Here is a 26168-nt window from a genome sequence, read left to right on the forward strand (position 1 = left end):
GCCCAAAGCCAAGTGCAACTCTTGGTACGACTTAGACCTCGCCACCCTTAAACGCAAGTGCAGGGTGGCTGAGAGGAAATGGTGTGCTTCCTTTACATCCACTTACAAATTGGCCTGCCGCCTGCTACAAAGGCAATACCGGCTCTCTGTCTGTACCAAGAAGAGAGCCCCCATCCAAGCCTGCGTCTCTGCGGCATTTAGCAGCACAGCCAAACTCTCTAAAATCTGCAAGGAGATGGACAATCCTGCTGCAGTCTCTACCTCTCCTGTCCCCTACCAGGCCCTCTGCACGGCCCTGGCTTCTCATTTCATCTCTAAAACACAGGACATCTTGTCCTCTCCCTTTTCCTCTCCCCCACCTCACTCTACTCCCTGCTTTTCCTCTGCTCCTTCTCCAGCCACCTCTCCACCCTCCTTCTCTGCCTTTCTCCTGCTCTCCACAGACGAGGTTGCTAGACAAGTCCGATCTATGAAAGTCTTGTCAAAACATGCTCACCCCTGTTCCTCCAAAACCATCAAGGACCACATTGACAACCTAGCTCCTGCTCTGGATGACTTCTTCAACCACTCCTTTGCTTCTGGAGTCTCCCCTCCCACCTGAAGCACTCCCTTGTGCACCCTCTTCTTAAGAAGCCCTCTGCCGACCCGTTCTGCCCTGCTAACTATCGTCCATTCTCCATCACTCCTTTCCTTGACAAACTCCTGGAAAAGCTGGCTATCTCCCAGCTTAATCTTCCCTCTGAATCTGTTGGTTGTCTCCATGACCATCAGTCTGGCTTCAGAGCTGCCAGAAGCATGGAAACTGCTCTCCTGAACATCCGTGAAGACCTGCTCTCCAACCTTGATTCCAACACCCCTGTGTCCTCATCTTACTTGAACTCTCTTCTGCCTTTGAAACGGTCAACCACGCCATCCTGCTCAACCGTCTCCGTGATAACCTTTCTGATCGACCCTCCTAGGTCCAACTTGGGTCCTTCCTCTCCTCTATTTCTATCTCTGCCTGTGGAGTTCCCCAGGGGTCTAACCTCTCTCCCTGGCTGTTCAACCAATACCTGGAACTTCTTGCCCACTGCATCGCCGCTCTCTGCCCAAACTTTCAGTGCTATGCGGATGACACTCAACTCATTTTCAGGCTCCCCTCAGCCACCTCCTTACCATCTCTCATCTCTGACTGTGTGTCTGCCATCCAGAAGAAGCATGCCACCAATGATCTCTGCCTTAATGCCAGTAAGACCGAGATTCTCCTAACTGGCACACCTACCCCCACCTTTCCTATCACTCTCTGGCCGGCCTCGGTTGGACCTCTTCCTACGACCACCTGTAAGGCTAAACACCCCTGGGTTATCTTCGACTACACACTTTGCTTCTCTCCTCATATCTCTCACGTCTCTAAGAAGTCACACTACCAGCTGCACCTCCATAGAGGTAGTCTTCCTTTCCTCTCCTTCCCCCAGAAGCTCACTGTCTCCAGAGCTCTGGTTCTCTCCAGGCTTGACTACTGCAACAGCCTCTTTCTAAATCTGCCTGCTTCTACTCTGCAACCTATCCAAAATAGGACTGAAAGACTTGTCCTTGGCCTCAAACTCAGGGATAGTATCAATGAGGCGATTCTGAGGCATAATTACAGGGCATAAGGGGAGGCAGATGGATAAGCTGTGAAAGGGAGACATATTTCTCTAAGATTAAAGAAGAAGAAAACCTCTGTAAGAGCCAAGCATTGGACAATTACAAGGGTATGAAGTCTATACAAGATGGAGTGAGCAAGTCTCTAGAGGCCAAGAGGAGCATGAACACCCAGTAAAATTAAATCAAATAGCAGTAAATAAAAGATCGAAATGGACCAATTTGTGGTCTCCTCACACGTAATTCAGAAATCAAAAACAAGGACTATTCATTAAGCATTGGAAGAAGATAGTGATGTGCTACACTCCCTTAAATGTTCGAGAACAGTGAGCAGACTACAAATAAGAAGACTTTGGCTCATGGCAGGACTGATGAGAGTTGATGGATTCATTGCGAAAGCGGGGAGTAATCTGACGTGACTCAAGCAGCTGGATTTCGTATCTCTTACATGCTGCGAATGAGTCAGAAAAGTCCAAGGTTGGGTGAGAATGCCAACCAATCAGAGGTTCAGTGGGGCAATCTGCAATACAATGTTGCATAGACCAATCCGCTGACAGTTTCTCTGCTATAAGCAGTATTATATGTATTTAGCGCTAGTTCAAGGCGTGCGTTACAGATAAGTGGCAGCCAATCATGTATTTACTATGCATATCATAGGTACATACGGTCCCATAACCAATCGCTTCGCTCAATAGGTTTTATATTTTGCCATGTAGAATGATGCATATTGGGGTATAAAACCCCTGTGTAATCAAGTTTGTGTGTGAGTGTGGAAGCATCAGCCTGATGTCTGCCAGTTTGCCCTGCTTTTTTAAACTAAGAATAAAATAGTATTTTGCCATATTCTCTGAGTCTGTTCGGTTATTTGGTCTGAGATCTTTGTTGGTAATCCAATCTAGCACAAGAGATGATTCAAGATGCTAGAGCACCATGATATGTGCATTCCGTTATTTCAGTATCGTCTCATAAACCACTTCCTCCGACAGTCAGCACGGGGGATTTGTAAGTGTCAAATGGACCTCAATGTCAGTTTGGTCGATGCCTTACCCCATACCTTTTTCGGATCACCGGTTTTGGGTGTCTCCTCCTAGAAAGTATCGAATGACGTGGTATCCAATACGATCATCATCATGGACGTCATCAGCTTCATATTTATGGACTCTGACAGCCTGTGCCTGTCGACTTCCTCAGAAGATAGATTATTTGAGAAGATTCTTTGAGAAATTTCAAAGGATTATGCACTCTGATCCTATGATAAGATATTTTAAGTACTTGATAAGTGAGGTTGTCAATCAGACCATATCTACACCACAGACTCCCTGTATGTTTAGTTGAAACTCAAGTATTTCATAGATTGATTGCACGCCAAACGTGCCTTAACCACTCACCATCCCATCACTTTGGGCTTCCGTTTTTTGAGAAAATAACTATTCTTAACTTATTGGCATTCACTATTAGGTTGTTCTCTTCCGCATAAATTACTGCAAAAGCTGCCAGCTTTCGTTGTAACCTGACTGTGGTCAAGTCAAAGAATAATAGATCATCAGCAAATGCCAACCAAATAATTTTCATTGGGGTCATTACGAGGTTGGAGGTAACCATGGCGCTATTAGCGCCATAGCTGCCTCAAAAACCTCACCGACTCCGCCCTGGTGAATGGAGCTATTACCGCCCCATTCCAAGGTTGGCGGGGGCAGTAATTCCCCATTCACCAGGGCCCTTCCCCATTCCCATTTGAGCCCCCATAGGGCTCAGTGGGAATGGGGAAGGCACTAATAACGGTACCGCAAATTGCGGTACCGTTATTAGCACCAAAGTCCCTTTGCGGGTCCCGTCCTTAAGCCTGGTAAGACCAGGCGTTAAGGGAGGACCCGCAAAGGGAACTTGTAATAGGGTGGTAAGGGATTACTGGTACCGGTGCCCTTACCGGTACCGGTAATACCTTACCGTCTGCGTCTTAATGAGGCACATTGAGTCAAATCTAATGGGATAGGAGTTTTAGGGTTCCCACAAATTCTCAATATTTGATAAGTAAATGTTGAAAAGAAAAGGTACTAAGAGGCATCCCTGTTTTAGACCCAAAGAGGTTTGTATTGGTCTAGACAGGGAACCATCCCTAGACAGCCTAATCTTGACAGATGTGTTCTGGTGCAATAGAGAAGATTGTTTATCCATACCTACAACTCCTTGAAGACTACGGTCGCAAAGATTTAGCTGGTTGTGTCTTAAAGGTTTATAGGTCTATAGTTTATTAGAATAGACCTATCACCCCTTTTTTTGTATATGGGAATTATATGCGCGTCACAACACATGGTAGGCAGCACCCTCATGTTTATGATCTCTCTAAAGGGATGAGCAAGGATGGCAGCCCAGAGATGGGGAAACTACTTCAAGGTTGTGGGGGCCATGTTATTAGGACCTGTCTCCCGGCACCCACTACTTTTCATTATGATCTGGACACTGTCCCCTGGGTCAAAAGCAGTCCATGAAATGGCCTCCAAAATGTTGGTAGGTAGGTCAGGGGCCCATTAGTGCCAGTAGCAGCATAGTGTGCTATCCAATTGCCCTCACTGATTACAGACAGGGCCGTCCACCTGCTGTTTCTCTACACACTTGCTGATGAGTTTCCTAAATTGTGCCACATCATGTCTTATGAGATGTCTAACTGCTAATTCACCATCTTGTACGCACAACTGACAGTTCATATGTTGTACAATTTTCTTGTAATGCTGCCTAATTTATTTGTCCAAATTAACATATTCTTCTGATAAGTTGCCCTCAAGCAGATTGCAAATGTGTTTATACTCTGCCAATCTGCTATCAAATTGATGAATATGAGTATTCTGCTTATATACTTGACCCCTATTAGTAGAATTCATCAAGCAGTCGACCACCATATCTGTAATTTCCCCACAGGGAAAAAGGTCAAGCCTATTGTATCTTTCTGTGACCTCCCTTATTTCTCTTGTGAATCTATTTAGAAGACAGGAGTTCCATATCACCCTTAGACCTTTATTTCAGGTTTCCAAGAGTGAAAACCAAGGACGAGATTCTAATTTACTACATAGAAGAACTAGTGTAAGACAGAGGGACATAGTCACTAGTGTGCTTTTTCAATATGGTTAAAGACTGCCAGTGTATAGCTAAAGAAAGACACACAAAAAAGTAGTCGATCCATGAATTGGCTGAACCACGCGACCAAGTATAGACCGCTTTATTTCCCTCATTGATCCTAAATACTCCCTAAGAAAGTTCCCAGATTAAAAACATGTTGAACCAGGATTGTCCCCAGCCCTTAGACACCAACTTAAGTTATTTCCTTGCTTGAGTTTTTGGCTCACAAGTGTCAACCGCACACTCAGTGTTGAAATCACCTCCTGCAATGATATTGACCGTATAGCCCGCACCCAACCAAGCTTCCAAGATAGTCGCCACATCTTGGAATCTGGTAAATTCAAATCTGGACTGATTTCAATAGAGATTTTACAGAAGGATTTCTGTATTGCTCTTTGGTAACATTATCCCAATGGCCAAAATCCCAGGAAAATTGGCATTATCTAAAAAAGACTCAAATCCTTTCTAAAATCATTGACAGTAGAAAGTCCCCCACTAGTCCTCCCCAGGGGCGATCTAGATACGATTTGAGAAAATACCTGAAAACCATCAATATCAATGGCAGAAGAAGCCATAATATCCTGAAACATATACACATCATGTTAATATATCAACGACCTTGGGGTTGTCAATTCACTCAAATTGTTAACCCACCTATCGGCACCCAGGGATACAATGCCCTGCTCACTAGTCCACACCAAGGGATACAGTGCCCTGCTTACCATTCCACACCAAGGGATGCAGTGACTTGCTTAGCATTCGACACCAAGGGATACAGTGCCCTGCTTACCATTCCACACCAAGGAATACAATTCCCTGCTAACCATTCCACACCAATGGATACACAGCCCTGCTCATTAGTCTGTACCTAAAGATAGAGCGTCTTGCTCACTTATCCGCACTCAAGGATGTAGTGCCCTGACCACATATCAGCACCCAGGGATACAATGCCCTGCTCACTAGTTCACACTAAAGGATACAGTACCCTGCTCACTAGTCCACACCAAAGGATACAATACCCTGCTCACTAGTCCACACCAAGGGATACAGTGTCCTGCTTACCATTCCACACCAAGGGATACAGTGCCCTGCTTACCATTCCACACCAAGGGATACAATTCCCTGCTCACTAGTCCACACCAAGGGATACAATACCCTGCTGACTAGTCCACACCAAGGGATACAGTGTCCTGCTAACCATTCCACACCAAGGGATATAATTCCATGCTTACCATTTCACACCAAGGTATAAAATGCACTGCTCACTTGTCTGCACCTAAGGATGGAGTGTCCTGCACTGTTATCCACACTCAGGGATACAATGCCCTGCTCACTAGTCCACACGAAGCACAGAAGAACACTCCCTAGTCTTCAGAAAACCCCAGGAATCTTGGTGATTCAATTGATACCAGCATAGAAGAGCACAACCAAGCATTCAGGAAACCCCCTGAATCTTGGTGAATCAATTGAAACCATCAAAGAGGAACACTGCCCTGCCTACTGAAACCACTGGAATCCTGGTGATTCAATGGACACCAGCACAGAGGAACACGCCCCAGTCTTCAGAATACCCCTGTAATCTTGGTTTTTAAATGGACACCAGCACACAGGCACACCACCTAGCCTTCAGAAAAACCCTGGAATCATGGTGATTCGATGCACACCAGCACAAAGGAACACCACCAGCCTTCTGAAAACCCTTGGAATCTTGGCAAAGTAATTAATATCAGCACAGATGAACACCACCCTGCCTTCAGGCAACCCCTGGAATCTTGATGAACCAATGGGCACCAGCACAGAGGAACACCACCCTGACTAGAATTCGGCCAGATGTACCATTTGAAAAATTAAAATGGATCAAATTGGGTAATACCCAAAGAACGTTTCTGACATGTATACTGCTGGGGAGTCCGGATAGATATTCTTACACACACCGCCTTCGGAAAGAACCAGACAACATGTTTTAAATACTGTAATCTAACCAATATGTTTCTTTTCTGTCTAGGCTCCAAGACCTTTGAACCTCCTACCTGTCTACATCAGACTTCCCCTATCATTTCTACAGTTCAGAAGAAGAGGTCAAGACCTTCCTCTTCATGGAATGGCTCCTCCTTAATACCTAGGTCCACATACCCTTCACTCCTCACCCTACCTGGGACTCAGTGATCTGCTCCTCACTGTCTACCCCCCTGGTTGCTTATAGATCCCTTGCTGCCAAATGCCCACCTTCGCCGTCTCCTGTTAGATCCCGGCTCCGTTTTTCTCTCCTTCCCTGTGCTCTTCCCCCTAGGATTGTAAAGCACTTTGTTGCATCCCAAAGCTAGGTCCGCACTCAATAAATACACTAATAGTAGTCATAATAATAATTTCTTTGGTTTAGACTGGTATTAAGAATTCTTTCAAGTACATATTCCATAGCTTATTTTCTCATCAGCCTCTCCTCTATCATCACTGCTATTCTGTGTCTTTCAAGTGCACCAAGCAAAGAACACCTTTGAAAAAGGATGCACGCAAAAAACAAGCATTAATCATGCTGCCAGGAAAAACAGACAGTGTTGCACACACCTCCTTCTGAAAGAACCAGACCAAGTTCTTGAAATATTCCCATACATTTATTTCTTCATGTTAGGCTTGCACTAAGAATTCCTTAAAGTACATTATTCCATAGGTCATTTTCACATCAGCCTCCCTTATTATTTCAGTGTTTGACGTGTTTCGAGTCTCGCAGACTCTTCAGCAGAAGCAAAAAAGAAGTCTGCAAATAAACATACAACACATTTACCTAAACGTCATGTTTGTATGAAAAAGCATCAACTATAAACACTGCAAATACTCTTAGAGAACACAAAGTACACAGACTTTATTAGTATAAACCTATTTGTACAGAAGCCTGCCAAGTCTTATCCCTATGGTGTTCGCCATATACACATGCAGAATCCTAGAGTTCTCTGAGAAACAAAAAAACTCTCTATCATATATATAGTCTTTCATCTGGCCTTAACGCCTACAGTGCATTGAACAAAACAGAGGAACGTCTCCCCAAGCGGTGTCCGCAGTGAATAGACCTAGAAACAGTCTGATGATGCAAGTTACCTAGTTAGTAATATAAGGACAAGATAGAAAAAGAGAAATACAGATCTTGGTTCATCATATCTATATTGAGTACCTTCAGAACTAGCAGCTTGTCCCCATGGTTTGACAAAATGTGCAGAGTAAGGAGCTCTCCGGGAATAGGCATGTGGTTGTGGGAATGCACGTTTTTCATTCCGGACACAACTCCCATCCACAAGAAATGTATCAATTTACAGACACACTATATTCCAAACTGTTCAATAACGCAAAATGGGTGTATGGTTCAAAAGCCTTCCCGCTGTCCCAAAAAGCCTTTGTAGATCCCAATTTCTTTGGCCAATATCCAAAATAGAAAATCAGATTTTTGGCAACCTAAGTTCCTTTTTCCAAGAAGTGACGAGCCACAGGAGAATTCATAATCTTGGTCCTCATGTTGGACCCCCGCTCTGACAGTCTTAAACTGACTTTCCTACTTGTCTTGCCAATATCAAATTTCCCACAGGGGCCTCTTAACGCATAAAACAAATGTAACAAATCTCAGGTTGCAAATGTTCTCAACATTATTTTCTTCCTGGTTTGAAGAAGATCGCTGACTTGTACCATTTTCAGATGTTGTAGTAAATATGTGTATTTCTTTAGTTGTTTGGCCCACTGTAACTAGTTTCTTCTTCAAGTTGTTACGTTGTTAATGAATGAATTGATGAAAGAATGTTGGCAATACAATGTTCTATTCACGTCGGGTGTTATTTTGGAGGATTTTTCTTGGGCACTTCCTCAGATATCAATTATGGGTCCCATAATGCTTTCTCAGAAATGTCCTTCCTGTATCCACGTTCCTCAAATTCTTTCAACATTATCTTAGGGTCTTCATCATATTCTTCATGTTCAGAAACAAATCATTTATTTGAAAGCAACTGGTTAAGTACACATGTCATGATGGCAGGTGTCACAAGTCCAATCTCTTGAATTGTGGTGAGAGCGATCCTGCCGGCAAGTGCAGGCCATCAGCTCCATGAAGCCAACTCCATAGGTAGTTTATGTATCGAGTGCCTCTCCCCAATCCAGACCTCTACAACCAGGCCACACTTATAACCACACTAAATGGACAGACATTGGGTTTCCAACAGATGTCCTTCGCGAGTATGCATCATGATTCCTGCTCCCAAACGTGAAGACACTTTGGAGGAAGGATGGAAGGATGCAAACAATGTCACTGAGCAGACTGTGATCACGATCTTAGCAGGAAAACATAGACTCAGGAAACGCCACAGAAACAGCACACCCTCACAGATACAAAATAGGGGAGAAATGCCGAAAACCCCAACTCTCTCTGCCTCCCATTATCCCCAATAGCAGTGGCTGCACCCGAGGGGGTCAGCGCGTATGGCACATTCTCAAATGTCGTCATTAGATCCAGTGTTGACACAGTCACAGATGCAACACAGATGCAAAAAGGGTCCGGGCTTTGTCCTGCGTGTGGGATTCTGGAGATGGGAGGTATTGCTGGGTTAAGCAGAGAGAGTGAGAAGAATAGGAGACAAGAGAAGGGAACATTTGTTGCTGGAGGATGGATTGATCACGTAGGACAAAGAAGGAGATTTGAGGGAAAGGTTAGCATTTTATGAATGACAGTGGAAGGGCCCGAGAAGTAAGTGAGATATCAGAGAATGCTGAAAGGAAGAGGTGGTGAGAAGAAAGAGAGGAACATCAGAGGCAGGACGAGCTTGGCATCTTAGGAGGGCAGAGGAAAAGGAGAGAGAAGGAAAGGCAACACCATGAGAGATTGTAGGAGAAGTAGAAAGAAGTAGAAACGATTCAGCAACAAGCAAAGGATGGATATGGAGAAGGGTTAGAGGGGAGGAGGAGGAAACAGAGGGGCCACAAACAGAAAACACACATTGGCCAATCCAAGTGTGTACCACAACCTATAGGAGATGCTGAGAGGCAGGTGGCGAAACCAGCGGGCCTGATCTGGGGCGCAGCTACGATACACACCTAAAAGAGGTGGAGAGCTTTGTTTATCTATGCCTTGAAGTGGGTAGGCCGAAATCCCAAAGTCCCCAAGATAGAGCAAGAGAGAGATAGAGAGAGAGAGAGAGAGAGAGACTGATAGCCATGAGTTATGTTTTAGATTCTAGTTGCAATAGCACTTTCCCACAAAGGATAGGCATGATGGGGCTCACCCAAGCCAGGAAGGTTCCTTGAAAACACAAGGCAGGATGGCTTACCTGGGCCAGGAATGCTTGTTCAAAATGCAAACTAGGACGGCCAGGGGAAAAGAACTGTAGTTGCAGGCTACTAGCCAGCCATAAAATGTCACTTGCCACCTCAATTCTTTACATACACACAGCAAATCATTTCATACTCGCCAACAGTCAATTATCATTAACCAATGGCTAAAGGTGAGTGCAGGTTTTGCACCCTGAGGAAGGCTATATATGTCCTAAAAGGCACATAAGTAACTAGAGTCATGAAGGCTCCCATGAACCAGTAGGACTCATCAAGTGCCAGAAGTAAGGCTCAACCCTGGAATTCAGGAATTAAAATCAGTGTTGCATCTCCCAAAATGAGCCTTGGTGGCGGTGCAAAAATGGCAGCAGCTTAATAATCCAGTCTGACCCATATAGTAGACATCCAGGAACTATGGCATCTGGGTACAGGGTCCTTTGAGGAGTATAGGAAAATACCCTCTCACATGTTTTCTTTGTCCTTCAAACTGCAGTTTTCAGGAGAAGCATTGCTATCTAGTTTTCTTTGAGCCTTTATTTTGGGCACACATGTATATTTGTATTGAGCCCTTATGCGAGTTTCAGATCTTTGTTGACCCCTTTGACCGTAATAGTAGGAAAACTCATACAGCTTGCAGAATGTTGTTGCAGTCTGTGGTTTTTTTGTCCACCTTGAACTGAACTTCCTTCTGTGACCATGACATATTCCCCACTGCAAAAAATATATTTGGACTAAAATTCTCAAGAGTAACATACACGCATGTCCCTGGTGTAGATGCTGATTAACTAATACAAGATCCATCACATTTGCGCTCTGAAATGCTTGTGTACGAGCGCAATAGAAATAAAATATAAATATCAATATCAATGTGTGGCAAATTATTCACAACATGGCATCTATCTAGAAACACCAAAACTTTATTTGGTTCTTGCATTTGTGCTGGCAGGTCTAGCGGGTATCAAACACGGCTCCTCACGTCTGTAGGTCACACATCTTCTGTAATCTTAAGAAGGTATGATATTCTGTCAACTGGGAAGTTGTCTTCTTTTAATACAAGCTATTGCATTGCTAAAACACCCTCCTCATGCACAATATAGGTGCATAAAGGTTTGACACCCGTAGTCAATGATATTGCTTATTCTTGTGCATCCTCCAATGTAGTGTCTTGAATGCACCTACTTGGCTTTTTCCTACTGCAGGCCGTTAAATTTAAGCAGCATATTTTGCCAATGGCTACCTGTAACAATAGGTCTCCATGTTGGATTGGTCACATGTGTCTGAGGATCTGGGACACCTTGGATTTGCCATGTCTTCTGCATTTTCACTGCTCATTTATGAAGGCAGGCCTCCCATGGTCCCAAGCCCCCGACTCTCCCTACACCCCCACTATGCTACATATCCATTATGGATGTCCCCTTACTCTCGAAAATATGCGGTGAAAAAACACAGCTAAATGGCCTTCATCCAAATGCAATGAACCAGCCACAATGTGGTGGGCAGATTTAGTTTCTGACACAATGGCAGCTCATGAAACACTGCTGCATTGGGTGTTTGGATGTTCATTTTAAAGAATCTGGTGGGCTTTTCCGTAATCCAATCTTTATGTCGTCTTTAGTTAATATATTTTGTTTTTATCCTCTGTTATCCCGATACAACTGAATATAGTGTTGTGTCCTCACATTGCTTTTAACATTCTTCAATATACTGCATAATAAATGGCAATGTTTTCCTTTTTTTAATTTATTACATCTTACTCCAACTGCTTTGCCTGTATTCATATTTTTGAAGACTTGAAAGTTCTGCTTCTTGAAAGTAATCCAAAGTCAGGTTCTGCGCTGCTGGAGAAAATGGCTGCACATTCCCAATAAACATGTCCATACTGCTCCTGGAGGTAGAACTATCTCCTATCTAGAGAAAGGCACCTTCAACATTGTGGGTACACAGCCTCTTAAAAAACACATTATTCCACGCTAGCATACGTGAAAGCCTCTTATGAAATGTCTGAAGTGGAAGTCATACTGCAAATGCTTATGATCAAAGTCTCTTTGTCACTGTGCACAATCTCAAGATCCGTCTTCTCTTTTCATCTACTTGTCTTTGTTTGTCTGGATGGGCATTTACAGTGGCACTGTGTGCAGTGAGGCCAACAACATGACAGTAGGGTGCTATGTGAGGCAGCTTTTCATTACATTACATTACACCTGACAATGTAGCTTTCCTTCTGAAGTCTGTTCTTAAGTCTGTTTCTGGCATATCTGTGCAGAACACATATCGATTTCTACTTGGTTTGAAGCAGATGCTCTCTCTTGTGCTTAGTCTCCATGACATCTGCTCCTGGTTGGGTCCATACTCGGAATTTAACTACTTGATTCATGATTTGCTCGATTCGTCTGAGCAATGGAATAATTGTTTCGTTGTATACCTCTTGTGAGCAGGAATTTCTTAGTTCAATTTAATTTTTATATCCATCCCTTTTATGATTAATGCCATCTAGAATGTCACTAAAATGGTCTCCAGAAAGTTTCTTAAAAAGTCTAAAATAATTCCTTTATTGGCATATTTGGGGCTAGCTCATGCACTGGATTATGAAAACACCACAGCTCCCCGAGACCACCAAGCCTGAGCACCACCATGGTGGACGTTGAGTACTAGGAAGCAATGCTCCTCTGCTGAGCACTTATACCGAGCGGACCACCTTCTACCTGAACTCTAATCTGCTCCATCTATGGGGACAATCAACAGTGTCACTATGTCTATCTTGAGCAGAAACACAATCCCCTTAGAGCATCTCCCTAGAAGCCACAACACCACAAGAGAGATGTATGGACACCTTCAATAGTCTGGTCCATCGACAGCTGAAAAACACCAACAGAGACTGCAGCAACTCCAAGAAGTCATTAGAGCCTGGACTGTTATTTAACCTATTGTTTCATAGGGCCCCAGCGAATCTTGTAGATTCTGGTTCGGCTCAGGATTCTTCAACGTGTTAATATCCCAGTCTGTTGCTTTCGTGTATACCAGTTCTAGTATGTGATCAAAGCGTGGGTACATTTGTAACGTATTGACATACTGTAACAGACGCTGCAACATACACCCCCTCATATAGAAACACAGCTGCATAGACCTGCCTAACTGGGAGCACTGTTACCTGTCGGGCCTGAATCATGAGGGTCACGAGACATATAGGCCCTCATTCCGAGGTTGGTGGTAGTCATGGCGCTATTTGTGCCATGACTACCACCAATAGCGGTACCGTGTCCGGATTGGTGAAATGGGGACTTACTGGTCCAGTCCGACCTTGGCGGGACCGGTAAGTCCCCATTCACCAAACCATTCCCCATTCCCATTTGAGTCCCTTCCTTAACACCAGGTCAGACCTGGTGTTAAGGAAGGGACCTGCTAAGGGACCTCGTAGTAGGGCAGTAAGGGATTACCGGCACCGGTCTCCTTACCGGTGCCTGGTATCCCTTACCGCCCTACTCGGAATGAGGGCCATAGTGTTACTAAATTACTATTACTCTGCAGGAGTACAAGTATGAGTAATGGGTAAAGAGCCTACTCAGACCTCACAGTACTGCAAACCAATAGTGATCTCAATCATGAAGGTGAACAGGCAAAGTTAAGTAATATACTCTTAGTCTTTTGTGGTAACATGAGCAGGCTATTTACGGTGTGAACGTGATAACAGTAGTAACCCAAAGAGCCATAGTATAAGAGTCCAAAATAAAGGAATGTCCAAACAAGGGCCTATGAAAATATATATACTTTATTAAACACATCAATATGCAAGATAACAGACTATAAAACCACTAGAAAAACTCCACCTCTGTAGAAAGAACACAGAAATGCAGACCATGAGATGAACACATTCTGGGTAAGGTAGCAGCGGTGCTGATCACGTAATTGCAACAATATCACTTTAAAAAGGATATTTGTAATGTAGTTTGTCCTCCCACGGATTACTCATCTTAAATATCTTTTCCTTCTTCAGCAGATCTCGGAAAAACATTTTTTTCAGTAGGGGATGCCAGGCAACTTCACACTCCCATCCAGACGTGACATCAATGGCAATATTAATAGTTCAAACCATGCCCTATTGTCTCAATTTTGTTTTTTTGACCGCATGTTAAGCATGCTCTCGTAATGGGTCGAACGCCTCAGAACTTATTTAATGTATGTCGATTATTTAAATGTCAAACCTGAAACTGACACGTTTCAAGAGATTTGAGCACTGTGATTTCAAGATGTTGATTGCAGATCCTCACAGGATTTATATGTGCAGTCTCGGCAATACGGCTTTGAAGGAAAGAAGATCGAAGCTTGCTATAGGTCACCCTGCTTCTAAATCAGCTAATAACATGCCTTCAAAAAGGAACATTTCTGAAGGCTGTAGTTCTTCAGGCGAGAAAACCGCTGAAAGCCTCATAAAGCAATCCACAAAATACTCCAGAACTTTGCGGTCTAGAAGTGACTCTCACCATTCCTCTTCGTCAAAAAAGAAGAGACAACACCACTCTCCTTCGACGGATTCCTCACCTGACAGGCACCAGGTATGTTTTCCTTTGAAATCTACTCCCACTGAGAAATGGGAAAGTTTAGACTCTCGAAATCGGCACCTCAAGATCCTTCAAAAGAAACGGTTAAAAAGGTGGTTCACATCGCATCTTCTAACACCGGCAAGGACTATGAAAAGTCCTTGTCCTATACGCCCAAGGGCCTGAGTCTAAAGGCTTTAGCAAAAGATACCAGCAGAGCATCGACTTCGTCGAACACTGGAGCATCTTTTGTTCTCGAAGCCGCATTGACCTCCTCTTCAAAGTCGGCTTCGGTGTCGAGGGGATCTTCGACGTCAACCTCGACTGATATGCATGGATCATGTCAGGCTTTTTAATGCCTTTTTGGCCCATGTATGAGGACGATGATGATGATGACGATGATGTCCCTTTTGGATTTGAACTCTTCAGAGCATCGAACGTCCTCGAGGAATTACTTTTGGAGAAAACTCAGATGGAAGAGCTAGTATAAAATTTGCGAGTTGCCAGTGGACTCGACACCTCTCCTGAGGTCGAGTCCGAGCAACTCGATGCCCATTCTCACCCGAATGCTGCCTACAGAAAGGTTATGATTAAAATTGTTGATTGCATAGGCTGGGGTCGCCCTTAGTAGGATATTAATCAATTTGTCCTTACTGATATTTTAGACAAGAGCCCTCCAAAGGAATCTGTTTTACCTATCCATGCAACTTTAAAGGGTCCCCTCATTGAGCTGTGGAAAAAAATCAGGAACTGAATCAGCAGTTCACAGGGTCCTAATTAAAAAATACAGGCCCTCATCTCTAGATCCAGATTATCTGTTGAAGCACCCGACTTCAGAAGGTGTCGTGGATCAAGCAGCCACTTCCACATCAAAACCTTGATCTTACCCTCCCCTACTACTGAATAGGGATGGTAAAAACAAACATATGATGCCCTAGCAAAAAAAGTATTTGCAGCTGGCAGTGTGGCGTTAAAAACAATTAATGCTGCCTGTGCTCTGGTAAAGTATTCATATACATGGACTAGTGTGGCAGAGACGGCAGAGAATATCCCTGAAGAAGAGACGAGGGATGGTTTTCTTAATCTGATAAATGATGAGAACAAAGCTTCTGGTCAGTCGCTCCCGTCAGGTTTGGATGCAGCTGACTGTGTAGGGTTCCAGTGCTGTGGCCAGACAGTTTGTTTTGCTACGAAAATCAGGCTGGAAAAGCTACAAGCTACAAGCTTCTAAAGCTGCAGCTAAATCCTTCGGAGCAGCAATTCGACAGCAGCAGCACCAGGCTCCCACTCAGGGTGGGAAGGAAAACCCTTTCATTATTTTTTCTCCCTCAATCAAAGGGCTAAAGGTCAAGCTACCCAAAGACAGGAGCAAAGATGATTCTCATGTCCAGCTAGAGGCAGAGGTGGAAAAACAGTCGAAGCAGCGGCCTCATCCCTGACTTCAGCAGCACGTGCAACCCAAAACCACCTTCAACACTTCTTCCATCATACTCCAGTGGGACGAAGGCTGCCCCTGCATTTAGAGCATGGTATACCATGGTTTTATTTTGTATTTGATTAGTTGGGTATTTATAATGAGCTTATACAGAAAAAGGTGTTTCAACGTACAACAAGACAAAGGGCGGGGGGCACAGAAGAAGATTAACAAAAACGGTCCTACAAGGTCTTGGGTCATTCAGATCGTGCAAGTGCAGTAACAGAAGTGTAGGTGGGAGGGGGGAGCTGCTGGTCAGAGCGTAAGGCGCTAATGCTGAGGAGGGAAAGGAAGTGCAGGTCGGAGTGGCGAGTGTGCAGGGGAGGGAGCCGGTAGGGCAAGTGCAGGTTAGGTGGGGGGGTCAGGGGAGGCCAAAGTGCTGGGAGGGACAGGTCCCTGTATGAATCAGAAGGAACCAGGCAAACAGTCATGGCGGAAGAGGGGGACATTAGCAGGGGAGAGGGAAGGAAGAAGAGAAAATGAGGGTCTTCAGAAGCTTCCAGAACTTAAGGAGATCCAGCTCAAGTCTGAGAGGGGCAGAGAAGCCATTCTGGAGGGAGGCTCCTGCGGAAGAGAAATCTACCCCCACTCTCTGCTTGGAAAAGTGTCTGATCTGCAGAGAGTTGGAGCTAGAAGACCGACGAGGTATTGAGGGAGAGAGAGTTGGATGTAGAGGGGTCCCAGGCCCCAGAAAGCCTTGCAGATGATGCAGAGGGTCTTGAACTTGATCCTTGCAGCAACCAGGGGCCAGTGGAGAGATGCTATGGCTAGAGAGATGCTGTCCCTGGGCTTGAGGCCATGGACAAGTCTCAAAGTCTTATTCTGGATTAGTTGAAGGGGGCGAAGGGACGATTTAGGCAGACTGAGCAAGAGGATGTTGCAGTAGTCTAGCCTAGAGGGGACCAAAGCTCTGGAGACATTTAGTTTCTGGGGGAAGATGTGGAAAGGGAGAATGCCTCTGAGGAGGTGCAGCTGAAAGTGGGCCTTCTTGGCAAAGTCTGAGATGTGAGGAGAGACGAGAGAGAGGAGTCGAAGATGACACCAAGGTTTTTTGCGTCACACGAGGGTAAGTAGGGGGGCATGGTGGCAAAGGGCAGGAGGGACCGGGGGTTCCAATGAGAAGGATCTCAGTCTTACTGGCATTAAGTTTTAGATCATTAGCAGAGCACCATGCCTGAATGGCGGTCAGACAGTCAGGAATGAGAGAGGAAGAGGAGGAGGCAGTGAAAAGAATCTTGTAGGAGAGCTGTGTATAGTCTCTATAACACTGGAACTGAGGAGAGAAGGTGGACATCACATGAGCTAGGTAGATGTTGAAGAGCCGCAGCGAGAGGATAGAGCCCTGAAGGATGCTGCAGATGGACAGTGTGATGGAGGAGAGAAAAGAGTCCAGCTGAACCTGGGATGGTCGAGCAGAGAGAAAGGAGGTCAACCTGTCCAGAGCTAGGTCCTTGATTCCAAGGGTGAAAGGAATCTTGTAGGAGAGCTGTGTATAGTCTCCATAACACTGGAACTGAGGAGAGAAGGTGAACATCACATGAGCTAGGTAGATGTTGAAGAGCCGCAGCGAGAGGATAGAGCCCTGAAGGATGCTGCAGATGGACAGTGTGACGGAGGAGAGAAAAGGGTCCAGCTGAACCTGGGATGGTCGAGCAGAGAGAAAGGAGGTCAACCTGTCCAGAGCTAGGTCCTTGATTCCAAGGGTATCACAGAGCCGATTTATAAGGGTGGCATGATTGACCATATCAAAGGCAGAGGAAAGTTCTAGAAGCATGAGAATGGAAGGAGAGGTGGAATCGAGATTTGAGAGCAAGTCTTCAGGGGTGTTCAGGTGAGCAGTTTCCGTGCCTCTGGCTGCTCTGAAGCCAGACTGGTGGTTGTGGAGACAACCAATAGATTCCATGAGGTGGATCAGCTGGGAGATGACCAGCTTCTCCACGAGTTTGCCCAGGAAAGGGGTAATGGAGGTAGGGTAGTAGTTAACCAGGCAGGAGTGGTCGGCAGAAGGCTTTTTGAGGAGAAATTGCACAAGGAAGTGTTTGAGGAGTAGTGGGAAAGAGCCAGTGGCAAAGGAGTGATTGCAGAAATCATTGAAGTCTGAAGCAAGGGAGCCAATGTTGTCCTTGATAGTTCTAGAGGAGCACTTGTGTGGAAGAGACTTACATACGGAGGACTAGTCTAGAGACCTCATCAGGTGTTATGGACAAGAAAGAGGAGAGTAGGAGGTAGTGGTAGAGGGGTGCCAAGGGAGGCCAGAGAATGGGTGAGGGAGAAGAGAGGGGTGTAGAGGAGAATGAAGACAGGATGGCGTGAGTTTTGGTTATGAAGTGAGAGGCCAGTGTAGTGCAGAGTGTAAGAGAAGTGGAGACAGCAGAAGGACTCCCTTTCAGATTTTGAATAGTTCAGCTGTGTTGTTAGTGACCCCAGAGATGCAGTCTTGATTATAGGCCTTCTTTTCTAAATGGATGGAGAGTCTGTATCGCCTTTGGAGTGGGCGGTAGTCCAGTCTGTCAGCGGATGTGCTCGATGCCTGCCAATTCCGCTCAGCAGCTCTGCACTTGCGTTTCAGAGAGGCTAGGTCGGAATCATGCCAGGTGTTATTCTTGGAGGCAGGCTTCATGCGGTTCTTTGTGACGGGGCAAGTATGTCCAGAGAGCTAAAGATGGATAGGTGAAGCTTAGTAAAGGCTGTGTCAGTGTAAGAGTCGGTGGCCAGAGTGGGAATGGGAATGAACGTTGTGGTAAAAGCAGCCACTGACACTCACTTCATCCGTCGAATGACGGAGAAGGCTGGCAGTGTGGGGCAGAGGTTTAGCTGAGGGACCCAAGAGATCCAGGTGAGAGGACAGGAGGGCATGATCAGACCAGGAGAGAGTTGTAATGAGATTGTTATAGATGGGGATGTCTGCTGAGATGAGCGCATCCAAGGCTTGTCCAGCTGAGAGCATCGGACTAGAGGGCAGAATGGTGAGGGAAAGAGAGTCACAGAGCCTGCAGAACAGCCCAGAGGCAGCATCAGGATAGTGAAGGTGAATGTTGAAGTCTCTAAAGAAGATACGCTTAGAGGAGGAGGCCAGGAGAGAAGAGGTGAGGTCAGATATAGACATGTTGCTTGTTATATACCCGATAAAACGACTACACTGATCTTCAGTACAAAAGTAGCCTTAATTATATGGAAGCTCCTCTTGGCTTACTGTATCCATGTTGGAGACATATATATAACAGTTCTCTTTTTTTGTCTTTATTTATTTCTCTTTGCAAGTGGAATATATTTATCAAACAGATCATTTGAATAGCATACATGTGGAATCACTTTAATTGTTGCCATTCAATATTTTCATTCAAGCTGTGTGCATGGCTATTATTCCAAAATATGAATCTTAGTTCTACTTCAGTCAACGTTCGTTCAATATCTTGTTGTCTGTTTCTTATTATCTTTTGTACTACTGTACATCTGAACTTTTATATTTATGTAATTTTACAAAAAATGTTTCACAAGTGGCGCCATCATGATTGAATCTTTGATGCAACTTTTAAGTTGACTCATTCTAGTTTTTACCATGCATGTGTTTTTTTCAAAATATGTTCTCTCCACAATAGTCTCTAGAATATCTCAACAGCACCTACCACTTGCTATGCTGATTTGGCTTCTACCTCAAATTCAAGAAGTCTCAAGTGACTCGATCCCAAACGCTTCAAATTTCTTGGAGCGGTCCTGGACTCATCGTCAGGGAGGGTTGTCCCTCCCGAGTTAAAGGTTCATCATATCCTGTATATGGTCATGACATTTCATGCTGCCCAATATCTGCCTGCCTTTGACTTTCAAAGTTTTCTAGATCTCTTGGCATCCTGTATTTTGTTGGTGCCCAGAGGCCCATCTAAGGATACGGTGACTTCAGTGGGCTCTCAGGTCTCAATGGCCCCAGGCAGGATGACAGACCTTGTTCAAGTCCCGAGCGGGTTAGCACAGGATCTATTGATGGACACCCAAAGAGAGCTTGATGGCCAATGAACCTTTTTGGCAACTATGGTCCGAAATCATGGTAGTCACTGAGCCTCCCTCAAGGGTTGGGGCATTCATCTAAAAAATCTGGCAATGAGTGGACTATGGTGCCCAGCAAAAAAAACACTAGACATAAACCTGATAGAGCTGAGGGCCATCAGACTAGCACTGATGGCTTTCCTGTCTTCGATCCAAGGAAAAATGTCCTGATAATGACAGACAACACAGTGACCATGCATTGCGCCAATGAAAGAGGAGGTGCAGTGTCGCTACCACTGTGCAAGGAGGAAATGCAGCTCTCCCTGTCAGCAGTTTATCTGGTCTGAACAGAGAATACGTTGGCAGGCAGAGTTTGATCTCCTATGAGAGGGAATTAGTTAGGAAAGTCATTCTAGAGATATTTGACCTCTAGGGAACCCCTCAGGTGGATCTGTTCACATCCAGTTCCAACAGGAAATACAATCTATTCTGCTCCAGTAGATTTCCCAAGAGATGAGCACTGGGGGATGCGTTTGAAGTGGCTTGGAATGTACCACTCATATATGCATTGCCGCAAGTCCCGGTCACCACCCAGAGTCCTCAGGAACTTGAGGAAGTTTGGGAAAACCAGGATCCTGTTTGCCCCAAATTGGGCCAGGAGGACATGGTACCCTTCTTGACAAGTCCATCTGCCCTCCAATTTGCCTTCCTCATAGAGTGGATCTACTCTTGGAGGAGGCAGACTTTCTTCTCCACCCAGAGATCATGACTGGTTCCTGAAGGCTAGGATACAAGGATTGGGACCTCCTGGTTGACGTTATGGAGGTGCCGCTGCTGTTGGAATCCACCTTGCAGCTAGTGTAGAGCTAAAGATATAGGTCCCTTCTCATGAAACACACCTATGGTCCTTTCTTTCTGCTTCCCCTGGCCCAGCAGGGTTTGCATCTGGTTACAGTCAAACGTTCCTTAGATGCACTTTCCATATTCAAACGCACACCAGATCAAGGTTCTTACTCCAAAATGCCCATTGTGATTCAGTTTCTGAAGGGGATAACAAACAACTTTCCACCAATCCCTTCCCTGGTACCGGCCTGCGACTTAAATCTAATTCTGCCCTTGCTGATGGGGGGGTCCTTTTGAGACACTTCATTCCTGCCCTCACAGACTTCTTACATGGAAGACGATATTTTAAGTAGCCACATGAAGGCTACATGAGAAACCCAATACTCCTCAGCCCGACAGCAGCTAAGAAATACGGTGAAGGCGATAGAGTGGTCCGATCCGTACGTGGCAGAGACCAAGTGGACTGCATCCTAGACATGCATGGTAACAATAAATGGTCTGATGCCAATGTGGTCGAAGTGTTCTGAACATTCTACCACACCCTTTACACCGCACCAAAACCAAGCGATGAGAAAGCCATTCGAGCTTTTCTCCAGAATACTCCATTGCACTCCCTGAATGCCCAAATCAGAGAGGAACTGGAACTTCCAATCACCCTCAAGGAGATAGTAGAGGTCATCTCTGCCCTGCCCAAAAGCAAGGCCCCAGGTCCTGATGGCCTCACAGCCGAATTCTATCAAGAATACACAGCGGCATTGGCCCTGATCCTCCTCGTGGTCTGGGAAGAAATCCTACGTAACCATGTTCTTCCAGAATCTTTGAGGGAAGCCCTAATGACTGTAATGCTGAATGAAACCTGACAAGCCCAGCAATGACTGTGGCTCATACAGACCACTGTTGCTCATAAACTGCAACAGTAAAATGTATGCGAAAGTCCTGGCCAGTCACCTCCTCCCTTTAATACCACACTTGGTCGACCCCGACCAAGTGGGCTTTATGCCAGGAAGGCCCACCACTCTCAACATCAGGATGTTAGTCAATATAATGGTTAGATTTGACCCCGGCGCACAAGCAGTAGCGATAACGATAGACGTCCAAAAAGTGTTCGATATGGTTGCCTGGGATTATTTATTTGCAACATTGGAGGCGATGGGATTCGGACCCAATATGATAAAGTACATCACACTCTTATAAACACAACCACTAGCCAGGGTTCTTGTTTATGCCTGCAGGTCCACAACATTTCAGCTCAAGAGGGGAACCTGCCAAGGTTTCCTCTTCTCCCCTATCCCGTTCGCCCTGGCTATCAAGCCCATGGCGGAACACATAAGGATACATCACGGCCACTGCGGAATCCATCTAAGCAGTCCCCTCGAGATTATCTCCCTCTTTACGGATGACGTGAGACTATACATTTGTGACCCCATAACCAACTCGACCCCAATACTTGAAGACATCACACGCATTGTGAGACTATCGGGCTCCACAATCAATTTCTCGAAGTTGAAATATTCCCCTTTACCGATGCCACTGGTAATTGCTGCAGGACTTCCTCTTTATGCTGGTCTCCAGATCGCATCAAATACCTGGGAGTGGTAGTGTCACACTCCCATCTTTCCATGCTTCAGGACAACTACACCTCACTCAAGTCAGACACAGAAACCAAAATGCATAAATGGAAAGCCCTCCCGCTCTCACCCGCTGCTAAACTCTCGTTAATCAAGTCAGTAATATTTCCCAAGTTACTATACACTTCACTAACATCCCAGTGTGGCCGGGAAAACCATATTTTGTCAAAATGCATGGCCTAATCGCGCAGTTTCTATGGCACTCTGGGGCAGGCCGCAAGAAATGGGTAGAAATGACATACCCTTATGATAAGGTGGGATTCACCGCCCCCAATCTAGCACTGTACTGGATAGCGGCCCAGGCGCAATTCACCAAGTTCTGGTACCCCATGACACCTCCCCCCCACACGTAAAGTTGGAGACATTGGCAGCATCTGATTCAGATGTAAAAACGCTGATACTTGACCAGCGTTACAAAGATGACTGCCCCTTTCACCCAGCTGCCTCCACCCTATGCGCTTGGCGCTTACTATTCGCTCACATGGGCATGGGGAAACCCTACTACCACCGGCTCCCCCTGTGGAAATTCCCCGAATTAAAACCCACATGGGATCGCTTGGGCTACAAGGCCATGGTAGACCTCTTCCCAGAAGGCCAATTCATCACACCTGCTACCTGGAAACCAGGACACAGGAACACAGGGTTGGAGCAACTCCAATACTATAGGCTGCAGGAGGCCATATTTACCAGATGGCTCTCTTATCCGAGCAAACCTCCGGAGATCGCCTCATTAGCCTATATTGCAAACTCTGGGGATTGTAGACATATTCTCTATACATTACATAAAATGCTAATAGACACTACCCCCCCACACACCTCCCGAGCACATTAGGGATGGTCCCGAGAACTTGGCACTGAGATTACAGATAACCAATGGACCTGCATGTGTATGCATTAACAAAAAGTCTCACTGAATTTTCGATTCAAATTTATGCAGCTCAAACATTTGAAGAGACTGTACTACACCCAAAGATGCCGCACTCAAAACCTGAAGCCTGTCCAAGATGCCAACATTCTCCTGCAGACCACCTGCACAGGTTCTGGGGATGTCCTTGGATAGGAGAATACTGGGACCGAATTCTGAACATAATCTGACAGGTATTAACGATTCCACTTGAGCGCAACCCCTTAAGCACACTATTACCAATAAAACTCACTGCGTGATTGTCTATATAGCATGCATGATTGCGAAAAGAGCTATTTTACTGAAATGGAAAGACAGGAATCCTCCCAGAGTAAAGGAATGGCTGGCTCCACTGACATGGGTTCAAGAATGTGAAGGCCTGTATGTCTCCTCCCTCCCCGACCACTCCAGACCCCGGGATGCCTGGACAGCCTTCCTGTCTTACCTTTGCGACACTGTATGCCCAAACCGAAGTGAAACATGTCACTTCCTGAGTATGTAACTCATTAATGTATCCCTGTCTCATGTGAAATCTTGCATGCATAGGTGCCTGAACACAATGTGCTAAGTTTTATGATGCAGAATGTACCTTTTCTGCCAGTAATAAATAAAAGTAAAAAAATAAAAAGATATAGGGAGAGGAACATCAGAGCATGGAACGACAAGATAGAGTGGAAACTGATTGCTATAAATTGCTTCCTGAAGGATTCTAGAAAAGACATTTGCCATTGGGCCATCATGTTGAGATATACTGCATTTAGACTGTAGGAATTACTGATCTATAGTTACCAGCCTGTGGTGCAGGGTTGCCTGTGCTAGGGACATACTTTTTCTAGACGAGTGGGAGAGGGGCAGCCCTATGAGCCATTTTTAACAATCAAGACCATGCCATCTTTGACACATCTCCTCAAACACTTCTATACTCCTCCTCTAAATCTTCTTTTACCTCCAACTCTTCACCACTTTCCTCCACATGTTGCCGTTCTTCCATATTTTCCAATCTCCGGTCTGTACTCCTCTTACTTCCTTTGCTCGCTAACTGGCTCCCTTCACAGTGTTTCTGCTTGTCCAATAGCCTTTTCTTTTTGATATGATATGATGTGGCATTTATAACGCGCCTTTACACAAGTGTTTTTTGGTGAGAGTACTGTTCTTTTACTGGGGCCCCTGGTGCTGTCTCCAATTTCATTCAGTTGTCTTGGTATGCCATGGTAAGAGCCAGGTTCGTGATTGGTTCATTCTTGCTACACTCCGCCCCCTCTGCGACACTAAGGCTACAATATAGGGGTCGGACATACTTAATTTTATTTGTTCAATCAGGCTTGCTTTGATTACCAATATGTCCCCAGTATTGTGTTTGTGAGTTCATTACAAACCCTCTTGGTTTCTTAAGCTCTTCACCGGAATGTGAGAATGCATGGGTTGGCCTGCACGGTGTGAGCCACAGACCTGCATACATGGTGGGATATGAACGTCCACTCTCAGTGGCTGTGCATACTCACTCATATTGCTAGGCGTTCACAATGTTTAGGGAATTCCAGTGTACTCAAGGATCTTTAATAACTTTGAATTATTTTGTTTTTGTTTTGTTTACTCTTCAAGGGACTAGCCAGAATTCTAGGAAGATCAGGGGCATAATGGTCATTGGTTATCTTATGAAAGGCTGCTGTTAAGTGAACATGTCACAGTGCGAAGTCCAGCGAGATCCAACATATACCTTGAACATGTCACAGTGCGAAGTCCGGCGAGATCCAACATATACCTTGAACATGTCACAGTGCGAAGTCCGGCGAGATCCAACATATACCTTGAAAATGTCACAGTGCGAAGTCCGGCGAGATCCAACATATACCTTGAACATGTCACAGTGCGAAGTCCAGCGAGATCCAACATATACCTTGAACATGTCACAGTGCGAAGTCCGGAGAGATCCAACATATACCTTGAACATGTCACAGTGCGAAGTCCGGCGAGATCCAACATATACCTTGAACATGTCACAGTGCGAAGTCCGGCAAGATCCAACATATACCTTGAACATGTCACAGTGCGAAGTCCGGCGAGATCCAACATATACCTTGAACATGTCACAGTGCGAAGTCCGGCGAGATCCAACATATACCTTGAACATGTCACAGTGCGAAGTCCGGCGAGATCCAACATATACCTTGAAAATGTCACAGTGCGAAGTCCGGCGAGATCCAACATATACCTTGAACATGTCACAGTGCGAAGTCCAGCGAGATCCAACATATACCTTGAACATGTCACAGTGCGAAGTCCGGAGAGATCCAACATATACCTTGAACATGTCACAGTGCGAAGTCCGGCGAGATCCAACATATACCTTGAACATGTCACAGTGCGAAGTCCGGCAAGATCCAACATATACCTTGAACATGTCACAGTGCGAAGTCCGGCGAGATCCAACATATACCTTGAACATGTCACAGTGCGAAGTCCGGCGAGATCCAACATATACCTTGAACATGTCACAGTGCGAAGTCCAGCGAGATCCAACATATACCTTGAACATGTCACAGTGCGAAGTCCAGCGAGATCCAACATATACCTTGAACATGTCACAGTGCGAAGTCCGGCGAGATCCAACATATACCTTGAACATGTCACAGTGCGAAGTCCGGCGAGATCCAACATATTCCTCGTCCACATCATCCTTGACCGTGGGTCTCTAGCCCCTCTGATACACACACTTTATTAAATGGATACACATAAACTCAGTGGATGGATTTGGTGGTGGATAC

General features: G+C 45.3%; 1 protein-coding gene across 1 annotated transcript in view; it reads right to left on the reverse strand.

Moving 5' to 3' along the window:
- Positions 1-7332: 7332 nt before the first annotated feature.
- Positions 7333-26168, reverse strand: part of LOC138576984 (uncharacterized) — a 422688-nt gene continuing 403852 nt past the window's right edge. The window contains exon 14 of the mRNA XM_069649631.1: positions 7333-7492. Coding sequence (XP_069505732.1) covers positions 7436-7492 — 57 coding nt within the window. The 3' untranslated portion in view covers positions 7333-7435. The remainder of the gene's footprint in view (positions 7493-26168) is intronic.

The sequence above is a fragment of the Ambystoma mexicanum genome, chromosome 1p (assembly GCF_040938575.1).
Source record: "Ambystoma mexicanum isolate Mex_15411 chromosome 1p, UKY_AmexF1_1, whole genome shotgun sequence".
Lineage (NCBI taxonomy): Eukaryota > Metazoa > Chordata > Amphibia > Caudata > Ambystomatidae > Ambystoma > Ambystoma mexicanum.